Here is a 24,509-nt window from a genome sequence, read left to right as displayed (position 1 = left end):
TCAGGCAGGAGAAAAGCTGTTCATTGTATCTTTTATTTAGTCCTCAGCAAAATGCCTTAGAAGGAGCATTCTCCTACAGTATGGTCAAGAATAGAGGTTCATTTTATAAACTATTGAATTTACATACAGTGTCAATCAATACATACATTTTACTCTGGTTGATTCATTGGTTTACACCTAACCCCAAATGATTTATATAAAATAAAATTCTGTTAGATTCTGGTTCTTCTTATACCTTTGAGTTGTGCCACCACCCTTGAAATTTCTGTGTATATAACAACTGTCCATTCTCATTTATAAGACATCTGCTGATTTCTTAGTAACCCTTCAGTACATTTTGTATGTTACATCAGCCTTTCTTCTGGTACATTCTTTATTTACTTGACTATCTCAGTATTTTTCCCAAACCAATTCTTATGTTTCCGTGTACATTTTTTGTTGTTCACTTGACCTTTATCTAGTTTCCTGGTGTGCCTGAGCAGGTTTCTGACATTTAGTAACCTTTTATGCTATTTCTTTAAGATGAATGCTGTATTACACTAAATTATTCTTCCACAGGTTTCACTTAGGTACAGTCATCCATTTTAAGAACTTCACCTAATATCTGAACATGTATTACTTGGTCACAGTTCTGGATTACACCAATGGGTGTAAAGCAAAAAGCAGACCTGAAGGGTCAAACTCATACACACTCATTCACCTACGCTGGAATAATTTAGAGTTAGAAATGTGCTTCAGATATGTGTAGGAAGCAATACAGATGTTAAAGTTAAATTGGGATCTAAGCACTGTGTGGTCCACCACAAGCTAATTGTACTGAAAAGTTATGCATTCAAATAAATTAAATTAAGAAGTCTGTATTCAATAAATAATATTTTACTGATCTACGTTTTGACTGAGGAAGCTTTAAATTTCAGCATTTCTTCACTGTTTCAATATGATTTGGTGTTTCTATGAAAGAGCTTTTAATGAACATAAAGCCTCACATGATCAAATCGCTATACTATGTGTTGTGTATGTAGAGATTATGATCTCCCAGTATTTTTACTCTTCTAGAATGTTTTTATATAATCGGGGTAATATAGGCAATTTCCAGTAACTTCATAAACTGCAGAATATTTTGTATTCAGATTAATTTTACTATAAATATGTGTTTTTATGAGTGATCTTTAGTACCAGGGTGTTGTAACGTGTTAGCCATTATGAAAGTAGTGAGACATCAAGCAAAATTACACCTTTTATTGTCTAACTAAAAAGATTACAATATGCAAGCTTTCGAGGCAACTCAGGCCCCTTCTTCAGGCAAGATGTAAGATGATTACAAGATGATTACATCTTGCCTGAAGAAGGCGCCTGAGTTGCCTCGAAAGCTTGCATTTTGTAATCTTCTTAGTTAGCCAATAAAAGGTGTCATTTTGCTTGACTTCTCACTATGAGTGGTCTTTAAATCATTGATCATGTGGTTGAAAAAAACTTATTTCCCATTACAGCCAGCCTTCAATTATAGCTGTAACAAAAGTCATTCAACTGTGAATAAGATGTAAAGATTAACTGACATTAAACTTAGAATAGGTAATATATTTAAGCATATCCCATCTTAAGAATGCATTTTGTGGTTGCTCATTGTATTTAATGCAAGGCTAGCTGTTTTAGGTTAAGGTTTCAAATGCTGCGCTGTTTGTAACACGACTTTCCTAATGTTTGTTGACAATTTACATTTCTGAAGTGGAGTCAAAGGTGATCAACATCAACTAATGACATTTAATGGCTTAGCTCTGCCAAATCTTTATAAAGAGTACCGCTTTCATTCCAATTGTCTAGAATTTACTGATGCTAATTATGCACTGATAGACTAATGTTTAAGGCTTTTACATTTCATAATTTAATGTTTATTTTGTATTCCATTGTTGGGTTTAAAGATTTTGGGGAACTGGATAAATGAATATTAAAATGGAGAATTTCCAGTAATTGTTATTCTAAAATGACTTTATTAATTTATTTGTTTGAATTTTTATTTTCTATTTTGAAACAACAAAATGAAGGCAATGTGTGAATCTATGTAAGATAACAAAGTGCTTAAAAACATGCCAGAGCTGTTATGCTCATTATACAGTTGACAATTTAGCAATTGACATTAGCTACTACAAAAAGTATTAGTGGATAGTGACTCATGCTACTTCACACACAGCCAGTTCTCCATTGTCAAACACAAAGGTTAAACCTTTTATAAAAACTTTGATAAAAAGTTGCTACTAAAATTACTATAGTATATTATCAACTCAATAGGTTATCAATGAACTTTAAATTCTACATCCTGAATTTCCTTATTTTGTACAATGCTATGAGCGGCATCTGTTTTAAGCTATTTTTATAAGTATTTATAGAAATAAAATAGTCTTCACTATACAGATCAATGCATTTAGCATGCACAGCTTTTCATAATAAATACATCACTAATGTGAATATCACACTTGAACATGTGAAAAAGTTAAAATGACAGTGAAGTATTTCATTTTTTAGACTAAAGATTTCATAGTACTATATATCATGTATATGTGTTAATGATCTATGAAAAATATAAATCAATTATAACTAAACTTTTGAATCAGCTTCTTAAACTGAATATAGCATAGAATATATCTTGAAAAAGTTTATTTACGTACCTAGTAGATTATATACTGTACTTTTAAAGGTTGTTGACATTTTACTTCTCAATCTGTACATATACAGAATGACAAAGTGTCTGGCGTCCACCAGTTGCTGGTGTATAATATACTAAACCGTCTGGTGTCTGGCCATGCCTAGGCATAACATAGCAATAACAATTATAAAGATTATTAATACAGTAAGTATGTTTAGCCTAAAGTATCTTATAAGAACTTTGCACTTAATTTTTTCAGAAATTTACTGTACTAACATTACTTTATTTGCTTCACACATTTAACTCTAATAGAGAGTTTACCAACTGGCGCTAAAACTACAGTATATAAAACAATTTACCCAATATACTAAACATATGGACTGAACTTATGATGCTTCATTTGACACACACTATTTGTAACCACTATACCATTTTTTTGCATAAAATGACAAAACATCCAGCATCCTTTTGTCCAACGGAGCCTGAGAGTAACAAGGTAAACCTTCCAACCTTTGTCTGTGCCCAGGCATAACACTGCAGTAGTTGTCTGGTGTCCACAACACACTATTTAAAATCAGTCCCCTTAGGAATTAATAAAACCTAAAATGAAATCTAAAATGATTTTTTTTGGATGAATTCTGCAACATCAGACAGATTAACGTCTCTTTTGTTTGTGAGGTCTAAAATGCCCACTTTCCTTAATCCTCATTGCTGCATTATATGCATTGCACTTCTGGATGAGCATTCATTGGTTATCAACTTTCATGCACACAGAGGCCGCCCGTACAACTAAAGGCAAATTCAAACCTGTTTGATTCTATCTGAGCAAGGTGTGGACTAATGGGGGTGAGTCGCTGGCTAAGTCACATTACACATCTGGCTTCAAGGAACAGCCTTTGAACCTCTAAGATTATCTAAATGAAGGCTATGACTCAAAATTGAAGGGAGAGTCATGTAATGTGTCATAGCCTTAACCTGCATGTTTTTGGAGTGTGGGCGGAAATGGTGCACCCTTAGGAAACCCACAAAGACACTGAGAGAACATCAAAACTCTGCACAGGGAACACCCGGGACAAGAACTGCCGTCTCCTTACTGTGAGGTAGCTGTGGTATCATGGCACCACTGTGCTACCCCACTGGAACATGTGCACAATTTGTTTTCTAAAATTATTGTTAATAGCACAGCTAATACAATGTTGGTCATGGATAATGGATATTTAATGGATGCCTAAACTAAAGTGTCACTATGATTTCTAACAGTTCAGAGCACTGAAAATGTTTTGTTGGATTTTGAATTTTACTCTAGAGTACTTTTTTGTATTTGGGTAGTATCAAAATCCGAAATACTTTAACAATAATTATTTGTTGTCCCTGTACTTGTGTTTTCAGTGGCAACCAATCTATACCAAATGTGTTTCAGCATTAAGGTCCAACACACTGCTCTTTTAATAGGAGGAATAGCAGCAGTTTTGTGACATGTATAGCACATTGTTCTAAAAATATTAAAACCTTAAGTCAAAGGATTTATTTTTCTAACAACATCTCTTACATTTACAGGCAAATCTGTTTCAGATGACCACTGTTTAGATGAGCCACCATCATCTCGACTGCCTTGTGATGTGCCTTGTCCTCTTGATTGTGTGATAAGCGATTGGTCACCTTGGTCAAGCTGCTCTCACTCCTGTTCCAGTAAGAATGCAGAAGGAAAGCAGAGCAGGGTGCGATCTGTTGTAGCACAGCCTGGTCAAGGTAACAAATAATCCCTTTAAACATCTTTCTGATATGAATAGTCTGAATTTTTAAAATGAACAAATAGATTATAATTGCGTTTAATTTCCATTAGATAGATAGATAGATAGACAGTTGGGGAAAATTTGGCTTTTTACAGAAACTCTTTAAATAAATAAACAAATACATAAATAGGTAGAGAAGCTAATGTATCACAGGGATAGATGTTGCACAGACTTTCAGCTGCATAGTAAGTTTAGATTATGGTGTTCAGCAATGGAATGGTGAAATAATTTGTTTCTGTTGTACAACAACACCGTCAGCACAAATATATACAGGGCTATTGAAAATGAAAGAGAAGATTTCAAAAATGTATGTCAAACAAACTGTATAAAACAGAAACACATTGCACACATCACTGGATAGAGGAAAGTTCAAAGTTTGATCCTATGATCCTTAAGGTTGCATACACTCAACATGAGCACCAGGTGTAGCGCAACAAACATCAAAACTTCAGACCATTTCTTGCCACACACGAGTCAACTGGACCCTAGTTACTGAATTCACAGCTTCCTCAATTCGATGTCGCAAATCTTGAAGATGAGCGGGCATAGGTGGAACAAACACTCTTTCTTTAATGTACACCCATAGATATAAATCGCACGGGCTAAGGTCTGGAGACCTGGGAGGCCATAGACGGTGAGCAAGATCTTGATGTCCACCTCTTCCAATCCATCATCCTGGAATTATGTTGTTCAGGTAACGCCGTAAGTCTAAGTGGAAATGAGTCGGGGCATCACCTTGCATGAAAATGAAGTCAGTGGCATTCACTGGTATTTTTAGGTGGGCTTTTAAACTTTGAACTTTCCTCTATCCAGTGATGTGCAGAATGTGTTTCTGTCTTATACGGTTTGTTAAAAATAAAGTTTTGAATTCTGCTTTTTTATTTTGAATAGCCCTGTAATATCATACTAATATTTTAATTGTCTTTCTTAACTTCAGTAACATCAAACATGTGGCAATAAGCAAATGACTATGTGAAAAATTACAAACTGCAAAATGACATTTTTTTAAACTAGGAAGGGAAAAGAATGATGAATTATCTAGAATCAGCAAAATCAAGTTGAACTTGATAGAATTCAGTATAGGTGGCCAGAAACTTGAAAGTACATCTTATGAAGGAGTCGTGGTGGACTTGTTCCACTTCACCTCTAATATACAGAAGTGATTAAGAAGGAAAATGCAATATTAGGTTTCATACGATGCATTATTGAGTACTTCTGAGACCATCTCTGGAATAGTGTATAGAGCATTTATCTCCACATTGCAGTAGTAGGGTGTTGTGCCATGTTAGCTATTATGGATGCAATGAGAAGTCATGCAAAATGACACCTTATATTGGCTAACTGAACAGATTACAAGAAGAAGGGGCCTAAGTTGCAAAAACGCTTGCATATAGTAATTTGTTCAGTTAGCCAATAAAAGGTGTCATTTTGCTTGACTTCTCCACATTGCAGGTAGTCCTATCAGTGTTAGAGAAAGTCCATAGATACAACTGTGGAGTGTGAACATTGAGGAAAGACTGAAGGTGTTCAGTCTTTATAGTTTAAGATATTTAAGTCTAATAGGTGAAAAAGTGGAACTGTTGTAAAATTATGAGGATAATTAGTACTGTGGATGGCAGTTGTTTCTTTAAAATGAGTTCTACAAATAGAACACAGTGGTGGTACAGATGAAAGCTGGTTAAGTGTAGATTTTACACATACATCAGAAGGTATTTCCAGAGGTAGAATAGTAGATACACTGAAAAAACTACCAACCAGTAGCATTGAAAGTGATACTTTTCAGGCCTTCAAATTTTATTTTATTTTTTTAAATTTTGTTTAGTAGAGATTGACAAGCTAGGCTGCAGTGAGTAATGTATTACAGCCAATTTTTTGTTATTACATCTCTAGACATTTACCATTCACACCCATACAAAGGCTGTCTCACCCTCTTTGAAGTTAATTACAATTGCAAAAAAAAAAGATGAAGAAGTTACAATGATCTTTGTGCACATTGATATGACACTCATTTAGCATAAATTGGACATGAGTGCTGCGGTGTTTTGGATAGAATAGAGTTTGGATTCCCACTGGTTCTGAATTGCTTCCTATACATACGAAAAACGTATGACAGTATACATGACCTTTTGATACATGTAAAATCTTGATGGGACAGATACACATTTCCATATAGATTGTACAGTAGAAACCATTCAATACAAAACTTTACATTTGTTTATTTTAGGTTTGAATGACTTCTTGTGTATCTTTTCCATGTCAACGCATACATCCTAGCTCATTTGCTAGGATCAGTATGAATTTATTTCAGAGTGTTAAGAGCTTTGTGCATGTTTACGTATCCTCCAGCTGAGGCAGACTTCAAAATTGCCCAATTGGAGAGAAAAAAAAAGCTGATAGTTTGTCACAGCACTCTCAAATGATTAAAAATCTGAGATAGCAAGTAGCAGAGCTGGCTTTTGCTTCAATGGTGTTAACAAAAAAGCTGTCCTCCATTTATCTAAAAAGTCAAGTGAAGACTCTGAGTACATATTAGGCTTATAGTAGCAGAAGATAAGAAATCATTAATCATAATTTTGTAGGACTAGTCCTTGAAGGTAGCATCTGCTCAAGCAGAACACAGCTTTGTCTTGGTTTAAAATATTAATTAAGCCAAAAACATAAGTTAATGTGAACAGATGTCATAAGGCAGTGATACCTGAATGCAGCTTTAAAGCTTGGCTATTTAGTTTCAAAATATTGTCACAATGTTTTATTGATATCCATTTAGAAAGCTGATGTTTATTAGCAATTCTGATGCAGTTTTGCATTTTGTGCCTTAATTGGCTTAATTTTTTTACGACGCCGGATTATCTCAAGGTAGAAGGTTCTTTGATGTCAAACAGAGTCCTTAGGCACTAAATTATTCTGCAGTTGACTTCTGGTATGTGACATAAATCATGTGTGGCCTGCTTCAAACAGCACAAGCAAATGTCTAATTAAGATAAAAATACACCTGAGCCTTGGGACATTCTGATTCCGCTCAGTCACTTTTCAATTAATTGTCATCAAATTCCAAACCACGTCAGATGCAGGCAAGTGTATTTCTTTACAGTGTAACCTAACAAGACAACTGACGCTCAATTAACCTTGTTTTCTCTCTTTAAAATTCCGTTGGTCTGAGGGCAAATTTTGATTGCTTTTCCTACACCGACATGGTAACTAGAGGGAACAGAAGTGGCATAGTGTCTAATGGATGGTTATGTTCTGAAAGTGCAGATTACACAACAACACAAGATTTTGTATTTCCCACTAACAACTATAATCAGGCTCCGGCTAATCTTTTTTTCTTTTTTTTTGCCATTATTTGTTAAAGCATGGATGAAACTGGAGTAGCCAAGGCATGCTTTGCATTTTAAATTTTATTCAAGTCAAAATAATATTTCCCTTTTGTCTTGTAGATGGAAAACCTTGCCCTTCAGCTCAGGCACTGGAGGAGTGGAGGCAATGTAATGATCATCCATGCACTGTGTTTTTTTGGGATGTCTCTCCTTGGGGTCCTTGCACTGAAGACATATCTATGACAACAATCAACGCAACTAGCAACTGGAATGGGAAGCCGACTTGTGCTGTAGGCATTCAGACCAGGAAGGTTATCTGCATGAAAATGAATGTGGGTCAAGTCACACCTAAAAGGTAATACATTCGTTTGGTATGAGTATCCATTTTCTCCTTAAGCCAAGGATATTTTACCTACAATGTGAAGACATTTTAAGGGCCATTATAAGTTGAAAATACCAGAGACATATAAAAGTCAGTGCAATATTATAGTAATATATTACACATACTATTTCATCACAAAGTGTGCTATTCAGCAGACAACCCAGAAGTTCAGTCAATAATGGAATTTACAGGGCAAGAGAGCTGTCAGGTCAGGAGAAAGGGTCATCCAGTCACTGCCCCGAATATGAGAGTTAAACATAACTGAGGCCCATAAGGGCATTAAACAATAGACCCTAACATTTGGAATGTTCAGAATTGTACTTTTGGTAGAGTTACATGTTCTGAGAAAAGAAGAAAGTTGTGGATAATTCCTGGGTTTCCTGTTCCTTTGAGCTTTGCTAGTAAGGATCAAGGAGAATGTTTTACCGGGACCGCAAAACAAAAGCACTAGTGACAACTACTCTTTAGAGATGACTGAAGTAGTGCTCTCTACACGTTAAACAAGAGGCTGAAAAAAACTAAAGAGAAATCAGCAGTGAAATGGAGAAGATGTGTATACTTATAGAAACAGGACAGCTGCCTAACCACTAAACTGGTACATGATCAGGCAATATCTAATCAGAGCTGCTAGATGAATTGTTAAATAAAAGTCAAAGACAATGACAGGGCTTGCAATTGAACCCAGGTCCCTTAAATTGATAAATCTGTTGCTCTGTTCTATGCTTATGATTTGTAAATTGCTTAAAGAATAAAGCATCAGCTAAGAAGGTCTGGTAGTCCTTGCGGTCCAATTTACAAGGTACTGAACTATAAAGCACATTGTCCACCACTGATATACAGGGTCAGATTAAATAATTTCCTTATATTAGGAGACAGAGCTGGAGGTAGCAGAGTTAAAGGTGCTAAGATTTGCATTAGGTGTGACGAGGATGGATAGGATTAGAAATTAGTAAATTAGAGGATCAGCTTAGGTTGGAAGGTTGGGAGACAAAGTCAGAGAGGCGAGATTACATTGGTTTGGACATGTGCAGAGGGGAGATGCTGAGTATTTTGGGAAAAAGATGTTAAAGATAGAGCTGCCAGGGAACAGGAAAAGAGGAAGGCCTAAGAGAAAGTTTATGGATGTGGTGAGAGAGGACATGCAGTGATGGGTGCAACACAGCAAGATGCAGAAGACAGAACAATATGCAAGAAGATGATCTGCTGTGGCAACCCCTAATGGGAGCAGCCAGAAGAAGAAGAAGAGGAACATTGTATATGCAGTATATATTTATGAGGCTACTTCTTGGATCCAGCTTCCTGGGTTCACCTTTTGTAGTTACCTATGTAGATTTTGCATATTCTCAACATATCTACATGGTTTTCCTCTGGGTATTCTGGCTTTCCTTTTACATCCTCAGAGTTATGCATGTTACATTAAATTACAATTCAAAATTGCCTCATTCTGGGTGTGCCCTGTAATGAATTGGCATCCAGTTTATATATACATTATATAGAAACCAAGAAACCAAGTTATTTCTCCGATCAGGTGACTAAATTGCTTTAGTCATATGTTGGCCTCCCATGTAGTTAATGTATTTTTCCCTGTCTCATCTGGAATGCCTCTTCTCCTCCTCCTAATATATATATATATATATATATATATATAGTAATAGTATATACATAGTTTACTGTCAAATAATGCAAAGAGTACACAACACGTGTTTTAACCTATTTAGGGCTCATCAGGTGTACGCACTTTTTCTTCAAACCTCAAATGTCAGCGCCTGAAGTGACGCCTCTGACATTGTGCCATGTCGGTTGCTTCACTTATTTGACATTAGATTGGAGTAGATTGGAGTATTACATGTTATGATGGAACCAAGAGCATTAGCAAACCCCAAACCCCGAACACGAACATACAACTCAGTCCTGGGTTTGAATACCGGTGTATTTATTACACCCCATTATTTCAAAGTCACAAATAGCACAAATTTCTCTCTATGCTCCACAATTCTCTTCACAATATTTTTCTTACCACAACACTACCCTCCTCCAGTCAAGTTTTGCCTCTCTATCTCACATATCCGACTTGCCTGGCCAAGGGAGTGTGGTGCCTTTTATTATGGACCCAGGAGTACTTCCGATGTCAGGGTGATTGCCCGACGAAAACACTTCCGGGTCACATAGAAGTCTATTATAACAGGGAGCTTGTCTCCCTGCAGTGCTGTCTTGTAGTACCCAGTGACCCCAGCAGAACTGCTCTGCCGGACTACATCTCCCGGCATGCCTTGCTGGTTTCCCCCTCGGGACTGCTATCTGGAGCTGCTGCCATCTGTCATGCTGGGGGATGAAAAAGCCCTCAGCAACATCTTGATTCTTTAAGGGGATGTCCAACCCTCTGTTCTGGCCAGTTCTTCCAGATCTAGTTCCTCTCTCTTTCTTGGTTGGCATGCCTATCTGCCTTCTCGAAGCCTCCCATCCAGGTGAAGAGCCATCACTTCTTCCAGCCACAACATCGGTCCAGCCCGTATGGCATCCACAATGCATAGATCTGTTCATAATCTGATATTTCGGTGGTTACCTACCAAGTAATGCATGTGGTTGGTCAACCAGCCGGCAGACATCTGCCACATTCTCTCAGTTGTGAAAAGCAGATCATAGACATGTTATATTGTCCCTGCCAAAAAATACAAAAAGTACAAGACATGTATTTTGCCCTATTTGTGGCTCATCAGGTGGGTAATTTTAGAATAAATAGAGGCTCAAATAGTCCTTCACAGAGATGTTTCAAAATTCCTGTTTTATATATATATATATACACACGTATATATATATATACATTATATATATATACAGTATACAGTAAAAAGAAAAAAATAATTAGAAACAGATGAGTTTATAAATTAAATTACACAAAATAATAAATAAAAATAAATCTAGAATGAGATTTTTGCAGATACTGGATACTTGTGGCATAATAAGAAAACTGTCACTATATCTGATGCATTTTAAAGCTGGAGCACTTTCTTTACTCTCAATATCCTTTTAGGTGTGTTTGAATATAATGCAAAAAGCACCATCTGTCAATGTCATGTCTGTCTGTCTGTCTGTTTGCATGAAACAATTCGGTTACCAGTGAATTGATTTAGCTGAAATTTGCTACACTTGCTCTTCAAGGAAATTTGTTTAAAAAGTTTCATATTCACAAATATCTCAAACAGGGCATTTTGAACAAACTTTTGAAATTTGAAAGACACTCATTTAAAAGCATTGCCCATCTTAAAATTGAGAAATATTCTCTATGACTTTAATTTAGGATACCTTATATACTTGCGGATAAGTCAGGACTTGATTTACAGCATAATTTTGGTATTTTATAATCTTGGTCACATAAGTTGAATGGGGAAAACTGACGCTATTGGTCCAAGAGATTCTGATATGCTAACACCCACCTGAGAGAGTAACCATGGAGCACACTGCCATTTTTTCTATGTGGGTGTGGCAGTGTATGTGCTCCTAACCTCTCTCTTTCTCTATTGTGCCTACGTAATCACACGGTAATACCCAAACTATTCCTAAGCAACGTTTGCACTGATTACTGTTATTTGTATCTCATACCCTTGTTCAGAAGAAAATATGAAGCTGGTTTTAAATTAAACGTCATTGAAGTAACCAAAGAAATTGGTAACTGCACTGCTCAAACAAAATTTGATGTGTCTGAGAAACTGATATGAGATTGAAGGAGGGAAGAAGACGTAAAAAAAAAATAATTTAGTGTCGCATTTTTGAATGGGCATATAAGTCGAGGTCTGATTTTGTGATTGATTTTTCGGGTTTCAAGGCCAGACTTATACGTGAGTATATATGGTAAGTGTACCATTTCAGATTTACCTTGAGAAAGGTAATGTCAAGTTTTATATATTCCACGTTTACCATACATGTCTGATAACTCCTGATTGCATAATAGATTCCCAATGCAAATTACTGAAACACCAGCAGTTGCACATGCAGCAGGAAAGTCACTGCCCTCTAAGCTGCTTGTCATAACCTCTGCCACCCTAAATAAGTTCTCCTGCTCCTTGAAGTTGTACTGAGTAAGTTTAATAATCTTGAGAATTATCATATAAAATAAACGTTCATTTATCTAGAAAGGATTAGAAGAGTGAAGGAGCTACTAGCTGATATGTATGCAGTGGAGAGACATGCACTTAGTATTTACATCACACTGAAAACAAGCTCATGGTTACTTTATCTGCAGATCATAATGATTCAATATTTCTCCGATTCTGTAATTTATTGGTAAAGCACCACAATAACCTGCTATCCATCATTGTCCGTTCCAGCTACCGATTTTAGCTTGAGAAATCAACCTAGACTTTAAGTCTCCATTGGGAATTTCTTTCAAAAATGTTATTTTTAAGAAAAATGAACCCTCCACACCCAACAACTAACAATAGTACAAACAAATGCAATTTTAAATCATTTGAGAGTTGGGATCTGGTGTCTGTAAAAGCTATTTCAACCACCACAAACAAAGTTGGGTCTGGATTTTACAGAAATGATTAGTAACATGTTATTAAAATGCTATTAAAAGCATGTATTAATTAGTCTGTACTCTACCATCACAAGTATTTGTCTTTTATAATTACTATTATTTTTTAATCTGATTAATTCTTAAAAATATTTAACAAACAAAAATGTGAAATCTGTCTCTTTGATGAAAAAATAAAAATGCCCCAGTTTTCAAGACAGTTCTAAAACACGACATTCATACCTAAGTAATGCTGCCATTGAGAATAGTTTGGGGGCACAGTGGCTAGTGCTGCTGGTGTGGACATTAAAGTTCTCCCACTTTTTTGTGTGGGTTTTCTCCACCTACTATGTGACTTGCTCTTCATCCAGAGTTTATTCCTTCCCTGCTCAAGTACTGCTTGCTCAGGAGAAGGTAAGAACAAACAAATATTTCACCCAAGTATTTGTAAAGGAAGAAACAAATTAAATGCACCATGCAGAAGTAAAAACAAGCTTTGAGTTCTCAGATATATAACAGAAGAATCATGTACATGTATACTTCAAGCCCTCAATACAGTGAAGTCTAATAGAACCTCAGGACCTGATGGGATTTTACCAATTGTACTGAAAGAAACAAAAGGTGTCATTTATAAATTCTTATTAGGCATATGATATCTTCAAGAAGGGAGATAAAAAAAAATCGTAAAAGAATTGGACAAGCTGGGTAAGCATTTGGAAAATTAGGTTTAATGTAGAAAAGTGACCAAATGGAATATCAATTATTAGTACACAAGAGATATATTCTGCAGTAGTGAGATCCTATCTGGGATATTCTGTGCAGTAACTGGGCACCACACTACCACTTGAAGTTGTGCAGAGGAGAGAAACCAAGTACATCCAGGATTTAAGGACATGTCCTTGTGTGACAGAATCACAGAATGAAATCTGTTTAATCTCAAGCAGAGAACATTGCAGGGAAAACTAATCCAGGTCTTAAAATTCTCAATGGCATTGGTAAAGCAGATCCAGCAGAATTTATCTGGGTTAAATGACATACTCTAGGACATCAGTGTAAATTAATGGGAAGTGCATTTGCAACTGAAGCCAGGAAGCACTTCTTAATGCAAAGAGTTGTGGGAATATTGAACAAAATACTGAGACATTTAGTTTCTTACATTTTATAAAGTTATAAAATGTGCATTTTTATTCTGCACATGAGAATGCAGATTTTGCAACAAATTTGCCCACCATGAAGGAAAAGCAGTACAATATAAATAACAATTCACCTGATAGCCTGTTACTAATAAAATATTTCAATGCCACCCTTTTTATAGAGGATTAAATAGGATACAATATATCAATCCCACAATTTCTGGTTTTCAAAATATGAATCCTTCAGTCTAAACTCTTGGCTTCATTTTAGTCAACAATACAGATTTTCTTGTATTCTCTGGGAATGGAAAATATAAGTAAGGTCAAACTAATACCCCTGTTGGGCGGCTTTATTATGCCACAGTGGGCCAGCAACTAATGAAAAAGTTTTGAAGCATGTCAGACCACATCATTGATTTTTACAAAACTGCAATACCAGTGATATCTTCTCTAAAACAATTGAACAGTGAAGGTTTCTAATTCATTATTGAAGTGAAATCTTACAGCAGCACTTCAATAAGGTGAATACAAGTGATATATTTTATAATAACGCAGCGTGAACATGGCTGTGAAAATGGGTCACAATGTATTTTTATAACACCCTGTAATGAACAATAATATTTTCCATAACTTTGAGTAGCCTGAACCATTTAATTGTAAAAATAAGGAAAGAAAATGATCCATAATCAACACAGAGAAAACTGTCCGCTTTTTCAATACAATTCTTTCTTTTAATAAGTATAAAAACAGTCCAGCCGATGATGTATATATTTTCAGCCTTATTAACTAGTAATGTAATTCTAGTTAGCCATTTGGGACTTGTGTGTACCTGCTTAGGACACTAGCTGCCAGGAAACTGGGGAAAGCCTATAAGTTATTCCCCTGAAGAAGCAGTTTGCCTGAGGGCCTCAATGAAGTTGCATCTTCTGCTACATTAAAACTGAGTCTGACAAATGCATGCTGCACTCTTTACTAGTGTGTCACAAGTTAGTAGCCTATTTACTGTATGTAGCCATACCACTGTAATAAAATACTGAATTCTGACTTTAACAAATCAATATGGATGAAATGGCATTTTCATGACATATTGGAAACTAAATAGTGCACACTTAAGAAGCAACTCCTCCATTATACTACAATTAGCTTGAAATTACTTAGTGGTGACACTGCAGTTATCACTGCTGCCTCACAGGGTCGAGAGAATAAGTTTGAATCTTAGCCTGACCACTCTTTGTGTTGAGTCTGTGTTCCTTTGTTACAAGTAATCCACTTAATTCCCACACCCCAAAGGCAAGGCTATGAGTTTAATTAGGATCTTTAAGTCAAATGAGTTTAGGAGTGTGGATGAGTATGTGACTGACACCCCATACATCTCATGCTACAGCCATAGGTTTCTTTCCTTGTCACCTTAAAACTGGATCAAGTAGAGTAGATAAAGTCACCTAAAGAAGTAAATCTGCGCTTGACGGTACTGTTCCCCAGCTACACACAACCTGAATATGAATCCCGCCCTAATGATTCTCAGGGTATGTTCATATTGTGTGTTTCCTTCAGATTTTTTCTTATATCTTAAAGCACTGAAAGAGCAGAATATTAAATTACTGTGCTGACTATACATTTCTAGAATGGGTGCCATGCTCGCACAGTGAATACCAGTTGGTTTGCATTGCTGTCTTATGGATCCAGCATCCTAAGTGCACATCTTGTGCCAAGTTAGCTAAACAGATACACAACAGTTTGTTTGTCTCCAGGGAGAAATTTGGCATTTTACAGAAAAGCAATAAATAAAAGTATTATATTATGGCAAACAACCCTCTTCTCAAATATTCACCAGAATCACTAGAAAACAAATAAAACTTTTGACTTGACTAAAGAAAGTGAGTGTAGTCACCGCCACAGTGAGGCAATATGTAGGTGTATTGCTGCTGGTATACTGGAGCCCACGTAACATTGCTTGACATACTTCTGCTGAGTAATTTGTTGGCTGAAAGTCTTTAGTATTAGTGTGCCAGAGAGAGGATGTGCAGCATTGTTCATAATGATACTCAGGTTTTTACTTATTCTCTGCTCTTCTGCTACATCCAGGAGCTCAAGCGTACATCCCATAACTGAGTGTGCCTTCTTATTTATATTGTTAATTTCATGGGCCTCCTTGGAAATGATGCTACCAGCCCAGCATACCACAGAATATTGCACTGGCCATCAATGAATTGTAGAGTATAAGAAGATGCGCTGTGTTACACTGCAAGACAATGGGCCTCAACAGTAGTGCCACTTAATCGAATGTACAAGGAGTACTATGTAAATATCTTAATACATTTCTGTATACAATATTTGCAGTGTTTTTTTCTCTTTTTTTTTTACCCAAGGCTAATATTCTCAGGTCACTGGAGCTCGTCACTCTCAAACATGCTAGATGCAATTGCCTGTGAGTAAAGCATTGCTTTTCCAAGTGGCATGGTCATTGCGAAACACTATTTTACAGAAAAATGTATTCTTTTGAAATTAAACAGGTAAAAGGAATTTTGGTATAAATATAACTTCACCTTGTAGCATATCCTGTAAAAATGGGAGTTTCAGTCAGATGTGAATGTAACACTTTGATTAGTAATTGTGGTCTGTTACAAAGTTTTGGAGGGTTTAAGCAAAATAACCTGAATCTTGGTTTACTTTAACTTATTACATACAGCATTGACGTTTACAGGCTGCGTATTTCTGTGGCACATGTAATGAAATGAACGTTTTAAGCCGAAACGAACAGATGAAAAGAAATAATATTGTTTACTAGGTACAAAATCTGCCTCTTCTATGTTCTGTCCATGGGTGACACCTTTACTGAGTTGCGCAAGCATTTTAACTGACCAAAGCATGCCGTCACTCCTGGCATGTGTTGTGCTAAGGGCTTACAGTGGGCTGGAATGCTGCACCAGCTTTTCTCTGTTTCTGTTTTTCAAACCAGAGTTAGAGGCAAATCGCGGTCTGACCTCGAAGGTGACACTCCCAGTTCTCTGCAATATTGCATGTAATTTACCATCAAAGTCCCCATTCTGTCCTTTAAAGTATTATGTATACAAACATGCTCAACAATTTAGTCTGACTTGAATTTGTATGTATTTTATACCAAATAACGAGAAGTAAGAACAAGCCAACTATAACAGGGAGTACTGCATGTATCCAGCACGGACACTTGCTAACCTTGTCTTCTCTGAGCTTCGCCTAACTTTCCTTTGTTCACTTCATTGCCCATTTTCCATGTAGCTTGCCATGCTATCTCTGACTCCTTTGAAGAGCATCTGCCATTCTTCACTTTTTTCCAGCCCCATTACAACTACAGCTTGTTCGATGGCACTCTTCTGCTTGTGGTATTCATTTCCATAAACTGTAGGCCCAATTTCTCTGTGCGGTCAATTTTCAGCACTGAGTCAAAAAAAAAGATGCAGTATCTAAGAATATGCAACTAGCTACACTATTATTACAAACACATATTGACAAATAATTTAACAAGTTGGCTAATTTTCTTTTTTCTATAACATCACCAAATATCAATACAATCAATAAGTTTTTGAGATTTTGGGGTATTTTGTTTTTCCATTTTTCAATATATCAGAATTTACCCCTACAGTAAATTGTGATATACAGAAATGTCCATTCTTAGTGGATATGCATTGCCCTAGATGAATCCACAATACAATATAATACAATTTATGGTTTGCACAGCCCAAAATCACACAAGTGGTGCTGCAATGGTCTTTAACAGAACACAAGTAATCCTCAATACAGAATAATAGTGCAATAGAAATATTACAAGTATAGTGCATAATTTAACAGTAGATTATATCACATAATACGATTTGGATTTGTTCAGAGTCCTGGAGACCTTGGCCATCAGTCTAGAATCTAGATTTCTAAAAATTATCTTAGAGTTTTAAAAATGAGCTACACATGGGTGGTACAGAGAAATAGTGTTCCCTTATAGCTCCATGTAATTCGCTTGAATCCCAATGTATACACTGTATTTATGAAGTCTATATATTCTTCCAGTGTCTGGTATTTTTTTTATATCTGAGCTTTCTGTCTTCTTTTAAATCACCCTACACACACACACACACAAACCCCACCGCAAAGATATGCATGTTAACTTAAAAGCTTAATAAATGAATCAAGATTGGCTCCTGCCTTGCAATTTAAAGGCTGCAGCCTCCCATGCCCCAAAAATTATATACTCAGCAAAAAAAGAAACGTCCTCTGAATTTCAACTGTTTTACTTTCAGTAAACTTAATGTGTAAATATTTGTATGAACAGTAAAAGAGTCAACACCATAAGACATAAACTAAAAATGTTTCACAATGTGTCCCTGAATGAAGGGAGGCTCAAAATCAAAAGTACCAGTCAGTATTTGGTATGGCCACCAGCTGCTTAAAGTACTGCAGTGCATCTCCTCCTCATGGACTGGACCAGATTTGTCAGTTCTTGCTGTGAGATGTTACCCCACTCTTTCACCAAGGCACCTGCAAGTTCCTGGACATTTCTGGGGGGGATGGCCCTAGCCCTCACCCTGCGATCCAACAGGTCCCAGACGTGCTCAATGGGATTGAGATCCGGGCTCTTCCATTGTGAGGATGATCAGCTGTCCTTCCTGTCTCCCTGTCTTAGGCGTCTCACAGTGCGGACATGGCAATTTATTGCCCTAGCCACATCAGCAGTCCTCATGCCTCCCTGCAGCATGCCTAATGCACGTTCATGCAGATGAGCAGGGACCCTGGGCATCTTTCTTTGGGTGTTTTTCACAGTCGGTAGACAAGTCTCTTTAGTGTCCTGCGTTTTTAGAACTGTGACCTTAAATGCCTACTTTCTGTAAGCTGTTAAGGTCTTAACGACCATTCCACAGGTGCATGTTAATTAATTGATTATGGTTAATTGAACATGCATGGAAAACATTGTTTAAACCCTTTACAATGAAAATCTGTAAAGTTATTTGGATTTGTAAAACATTATTGTTGAAATACACAATCCTGAAAAAGGGATGTTTCTTTTTTTGCTGAGTATAGATGGGAGTGAAAATGTCACCCTGACAGCTCCACTGACCAAGGTATACCCCAAATCTGTGTTAATTTTCTTTTTGTGATCTGATTTCCTTTCTTCTAGCCATGATATGCCTGTTAGGTAGCTTACAAAATATTTATTGTATAGCACTCTTCATTGATTGCAGGCACAGAAAGCTGTGAACAATTCTTAGTTAAAACACAAGTATAGATTATACAACTCACTACATAATTAAATATAAGCCACAACCAAAAATATCTGTCCATTTATTAATCGATGAATATGGCCAGTTGACTATGGAGGAGATTAAAATTGTAAAATCAAAAATAAAGTCAAAGACCTGGAGACCTCAGCCAACTGGCCGCCTACACGCTCTTCGGTTTTCTATAGTGAAGTCTATGCTGTTCAATCTGATTAGAGAATCTTTCCATCCTACTGCCACTATAACTCTGCCGTCCAGTAGGGGTGTGTGAATGAACGTACATTGTCTGTTTTTTTTTTTTATTCCTGTGTATTCATTTTACAGTAGACAACTCTTCTCTGATTCTTTCACGTGGTTGCAAAATAATCTCTTCTTTTAATTTATGTATTTTATTAGGCATCCAATTTACAGCATATAAAAAATGAAATGAATAACACTCTATCTGATCACCATAATCAGTCTGTCTTTTTAAAACTCTTTTAGCAAAGTTTAAATGTACCTACTTACAATATGTTGGTGTATTCTATGAATGCAGGTCCAGCTTTGAGCCAGTCACACAAGAACTTCCTCAGGGTCCTGTCCTTGGCCTTCTGCTCATTTATATTTACATGCATCTCACTGGCCATATTATTAGTAGCTTTGGACTGGGTTTGATCATTTTTATTAGAGTCTTCTCAGCTCACAACTTACCTCATAACCTCATTACCTATAAAATCTGGATGGAACATAACTCTTTAAAATTAAACTATAGCAAAACTGAAGTCATGCTAACTGGCACTAGAACTCAGCTGAAGAAAATGAGCTCCTTTTCAGTAACTGTTTGTGATGATATCATCAGACCTTCTTCTGAAAAGAATCGTGTCATTTTTGATTCCTCCCTTTCATATTCTATCACCACAAATCACATTAAGAAAGTTCCTTACTTCCACCTTCCTAACTTAGCCCATTTTGCTCATTTCCCTCCTTTTTTGATAGTGAGAAACATGTCTATGCTTTTATTACATCCTCCATCAACTACTGCAACTCCCTAAAGGGAGGTGTCCCTTGTAGTCCTTTATCACAGCTCCAGTTGGTTCAAAACTCTGCTGCAAGAGTCTTTACAGAGAACCGCAACAGCAATCACATAACTTCTATCCTATTTCACCTTGACTGGCTCCCTGTGTCTTATAGGAATGAATATAAAATTCTAATGCTAACCTATAACGTTTTAAATGACTTTCCACTGGACTACATCAACAACCTTCTCCATCACTTCAGTTCTATAGCACCCACATTTTGGAACAACCTTCCTAAATTAATGAGTTCAGCTGATTCAATTCTTTCTTTTTAAAGACATCTTAAATCTCATTTGTTTGGAAGGCATTTCACTGACCCAGACATTCTGACCTTTCCTCACTGTCCAGGTGCTCAGGATGATTTGCATTTGCATCGCAGACTATGTTATTTGCTTAAGCTTTCTTGTAGTATTTTGTTTTAATTTTATTCAGGTTCATGGTCTCTTATTCTGATTGTAAGATTTGTTCTTCCTATAATTATCTTTATGTAGTGTTTTATGCTGATATTGTTTTATATCCAATGTTGTGCTTTTGATCTTTTTCTGCTTTTTCCCTGTTGTTCACGTTGAGTTTTTGTGAAACACGTGGAGCATGGGAAATGAGCTATATCAATGAAATGTATTATTATTGTTATTATTATTATTATTATTTAATCCTGTCCATTACCCTCAAATCTGTTTGAGTTTTCTTTTGGAAATCTTATTTCCTTTCATGTAACAATGACATGCATCTTAGGTAACTCTGATGTAGTCCAGTGGGAGTGTGTGCATTATGAACATTTTTTATTTGTACATCTATTTTATCATAGGCAACTCTGTTTTATACCTTTGGTGTGCTTGCAAAGGTATCTTCTCTTTTTATTTGTATATTTCATTAGGTAACCAATACAGTAAGAAATAAAATGGCTACACTTTATTGGATCACCATAATCGGGCTGCTTTTTTCAAAACTATTATAGAAATGTTCACCAGGTATACTGTATATGGCAGATTATATAAATGACATTTACAAAATAATATTTCCTCTTCTGATCTCACAAGAAATACAAATGTGCACTAACCTGCATGAGGAAGCCAACTTTGTCATCAATGTAAAGATGAACAAAGATTTTAATTAGACAATGCCTTTCTTCTTTGGTACAAAGAACAGCAGACATTGAAATGTGCTTTCTCTGATTATTGCAATGCAGAATTTACAATTCTCTGCCCTAAATGCCAGGAAAATAAAAAAAGCCTACCATGTACCACGCTATATTCAACTTGCCTGTCACTTGGCCTATCATGTGAACGTCTTACTTTTGCCTTTAAACATCAGCAGTATGAATAATGAACACCATAGAAAAAGTATTTAGTAAATGCCAAGACATCAAGCAAAGGTTTGTCAATAGCTATGTGTCACATCATGTTTTCCGCATGACTGCCAAGTTGAACTGGTCACAGCTTAGTGCCTGCATTTGGTTCAACCAATAAACTGCAGGTCCCGTCGTCCAGGCTACAACAACTGCCAGTAAAAGCTAAGAGCACCAATTAGATGTTTGGGGGTGGGACTTGATGTCCTTTGGTAGTCCCACTGCTCCCAAAGCTTCCCTCAGGACTATCAAATAGTGACTGCTTTTGCACTTTAATTTGATTCAAGTTACAAAAAATATATAAAAATGCAATATACAGTAAGTAGATCTTTATCCTTTCCAAACCACAGAAGGAATAATCAAAATTGAGTTGATATGCAGTAATAGAGTGTTCACAAAAAATTAAACCTGTCACAAAATTTTGCCTTTAAAAGGTACGGAATGTGCACAAATCTGCTGCCAAGTAAATGCAATTCATGCCCCACAGTACATGATTACACATCACTTCCAGTTTATATTGCAGTAAAACCATGCATTATCTCTGTGGGTGTTTGGGGATGTTATAAAAATAGTAGGGTTTCTTTGCATGATTAAAATGCATTAAACATGGTTTGGAAAATACAGGTTTTAAATTGCTCCTTTCATGAAAGTAGCAAATTGTTACAAAGCATCCATTTACAATTTATAATTTTTTTTAATCTATTCACAACCACCCACTGAGCCATGCCAGACTGGGTCATGCTGTGAGACTGAAAGTACACCCTAATAGCTTGCTCTTTAGTTATCTGTAGACCTCACCCAGCAAATGTTATGAGCATAGCTTTACCTTCTGCTAGCATATGAATTTAGTGATCTGCAGTAACATATTGAGGGCTGTTTGATTGATTAAGTGCAGTTAAAGTGGTTTGTACAAAATTGACATTCATTCAAGTGTGCAGTGACAGGTATTGCCATGGCCAACAGGAGCCTGTCCCGGCAACATCAAGCACAAGGAAGGGCCAAGTCTTGGAAAAGGCACTCTGTTAATCAGGCAGTCATTTATTTTATGTACTTGGGCCTATCCAGAGAACCATCATGCACAAGTTGGAATCCAGTCCTGGATGTCCATTGATGCATAACCAATCAGTCAGTCTTCTCTTGTTTGACACATCACCATTCATAGCATGTATAATAGACAGTAATATCTACCATATTGGTTGATTTTGTTTTTTATCAATGTCTAACAATATCTAATTTTAAATTACTTAACCTGGCAGGGAAGCTGGATAAGCTAGTTGTTAATCAGGCACATTAATGACTCTACTAGATCAGATTACATTTTTATTAGGTGCTGCAGTGGGATGTGCAATATGTGTTAGGAGGAGGGAAGTGAAGGCTCCTCCTTCCTAAGTGATGTAGAACTTTTAGAAATATGAGTAACCCTTACCATTCCAGGAAGACAATCTAGGGGAATACACGTGGCCAGGGATGTTATGTAGGCTCATGGTTGAGATTAATTTACATGAAAATGCTTGTGCTGACCAGTGGCAGAACTACATTTTTGGGGCCCTGAAGCTTGAACTGTTATTGGGACCCCTTCAAATCAGCAATAAGGTCTGGGTAACCACTGCTATCTTCCTCAATGGGTTTGTTCCATGAGAGATAAGCACAATTAAAAAAAAAAAATAACCATTACATGTAGTGGTTTTAATAACTCCTTCTCATGCAGCAGACACCCACACTTTTTAAGCAATGTTGACTAAAATCAATTCTGGGACTTGCTGCCCTGAAGCTTGATCTTCATTATTTTGATAGTAGATCCACCCCTGGTGCTGACTGGAAGGCAGACAGAGATGAGTGGGGGCTAAATTGTGCTGAAGAGATGAATTATTGGTAAATGCTACAACAACAGCAAGAAGTTTCTAAAGGACTGGATGAATTGATGCTTGTTAGAGGCATGTTGTGTTATCTGCTGCTCAGTCTGTTCATATCACAATACTGTGTCTCGGACATTTCATCAGATAGCATCTGACAACCTTTCATGACCCTCAAAAGAACTAAGCAGGTTTGATGGATGGATGGATGGATGGACGGACGTATTGATGACTCGCTCAAACATTTCAAGAGGATTTGAAGAGGGCACAACATATTTCATCTCTTGTTGTAAAGACTCCACCAACACCTCTACTTTCTGAGACATCTGAGCACAGCCTGCGTTTGTGGAGTCCACCCTCACTAGCTGCATGGCAACCTCTTATGGCACCAGCTCAGATTATAAAGCACTTCAGTGGATGGTGATGGTAGCACAAAATATTACCAGCGACCAACTGCAGACATGTACAACACTTGCTGCTTAAGAAAAGCAAACAGTAGAATTAAAGACCATCCTGCACAGTCCCTTTTCTTGTTTTTCCCTCCTGGTGAACAGTACAAGACAACCGAACTGGCATTTGCATCAGTAGATTCAGGACAGGTTGTAAGTTTACTGAACAGTCAATGAAAAAAACAAAAACAAATATAACAAGATAACTGTGTATAAATATAGAATACATTGTGAAATGATTAGACTCGGCACACTCAAAAAGGTTTGGGGCAGCCACTCTTGTAATTTCCCAGGCTGCAAATGGTTTTGGAAATAGCACTGATGTGCATCAGTTGGAGTCCGTAACTGAACTGTTGAAAGGTAGAAAATATGGCGGCTTTAAATGCCAAGACCGGAGGTGATGTCATAAATTGGAAGTGATGTGTTTCTGAATGTCAGAACCGGAAGTGGTGTATTTCTGGGCACCAGAACCAGAAGTTATGTGTTTCTGGGTGCCGTAAACCGGAAGTGACACCTTCAAGGTTGGATCAGATAGGTTTTCCCATTTTTGGTCTGCACAGACAACAAAAGAAGGTTTAGCGCACCTTACCACCCCCTGGCCTAGTGTGGAATTACCTTCACTTGGTCCATACAGCTCCCTCCTACTTGCATGTGTGTGTGTCAACATGTATAAATATATTTTACAGTTAGGTCCATAAGTATTTGGACAGTGACACAATTTTCATAATTTTGGAGCTCTATATGCCATCACAGTGAATCAGAAATGAAGAAATAATTAT

At 36.7% G+C, this 24,509-nt stretch overlaps 1 protein-coding gene across 2 annotated transcripts in view; it reads left to right on the top strand.

Annotated features, from left to right (window-relative positions):
* Positions 1 to 24,509, top strand: part of thsd7ba (thrombospondin, type I, domain containing 7Ba) — a 1,045,844-nt gene that overhangs the window by 676,309 nt on the left and 345,026 nt on the right. For both annotated transcript variants that reach the window (XM_039757380.1, XM_039757379.1), the window contains exons 9-10: positions 4,199 to 4,390; positions 7,872 to 8,106. In XM_039757380.1, the coding sequence (XP_039613314.1) occupies positions 4,199 to 4,390; positions 7,872 to 8,106 (427 nt within the window). The remainder of the gene's footprint in view (positions 1 to 4,198; positions 4,391 to 7,871; positions 8,107 to 24,509) is intronic.

Source organism: Polypterus senegalus, chromosome 6 (genome assembly GCF_016835505.1).
Source record: "Polypterus senegalus isolate Bchr_013 chromosome 6, ASM1683550v1, whole genome shotgun sequence".
NCBI lineage: Eukaryota > Metazoa > Chordata > Cladistia > Polypteriformes > Polypteridae > Polypterus > Polypterus senegalus.
The sequence above is the reverse complement of the archived record's forward strand: the minus strand, read 5'-3'. Positions and strand labels throughout refer to the sequence as shown.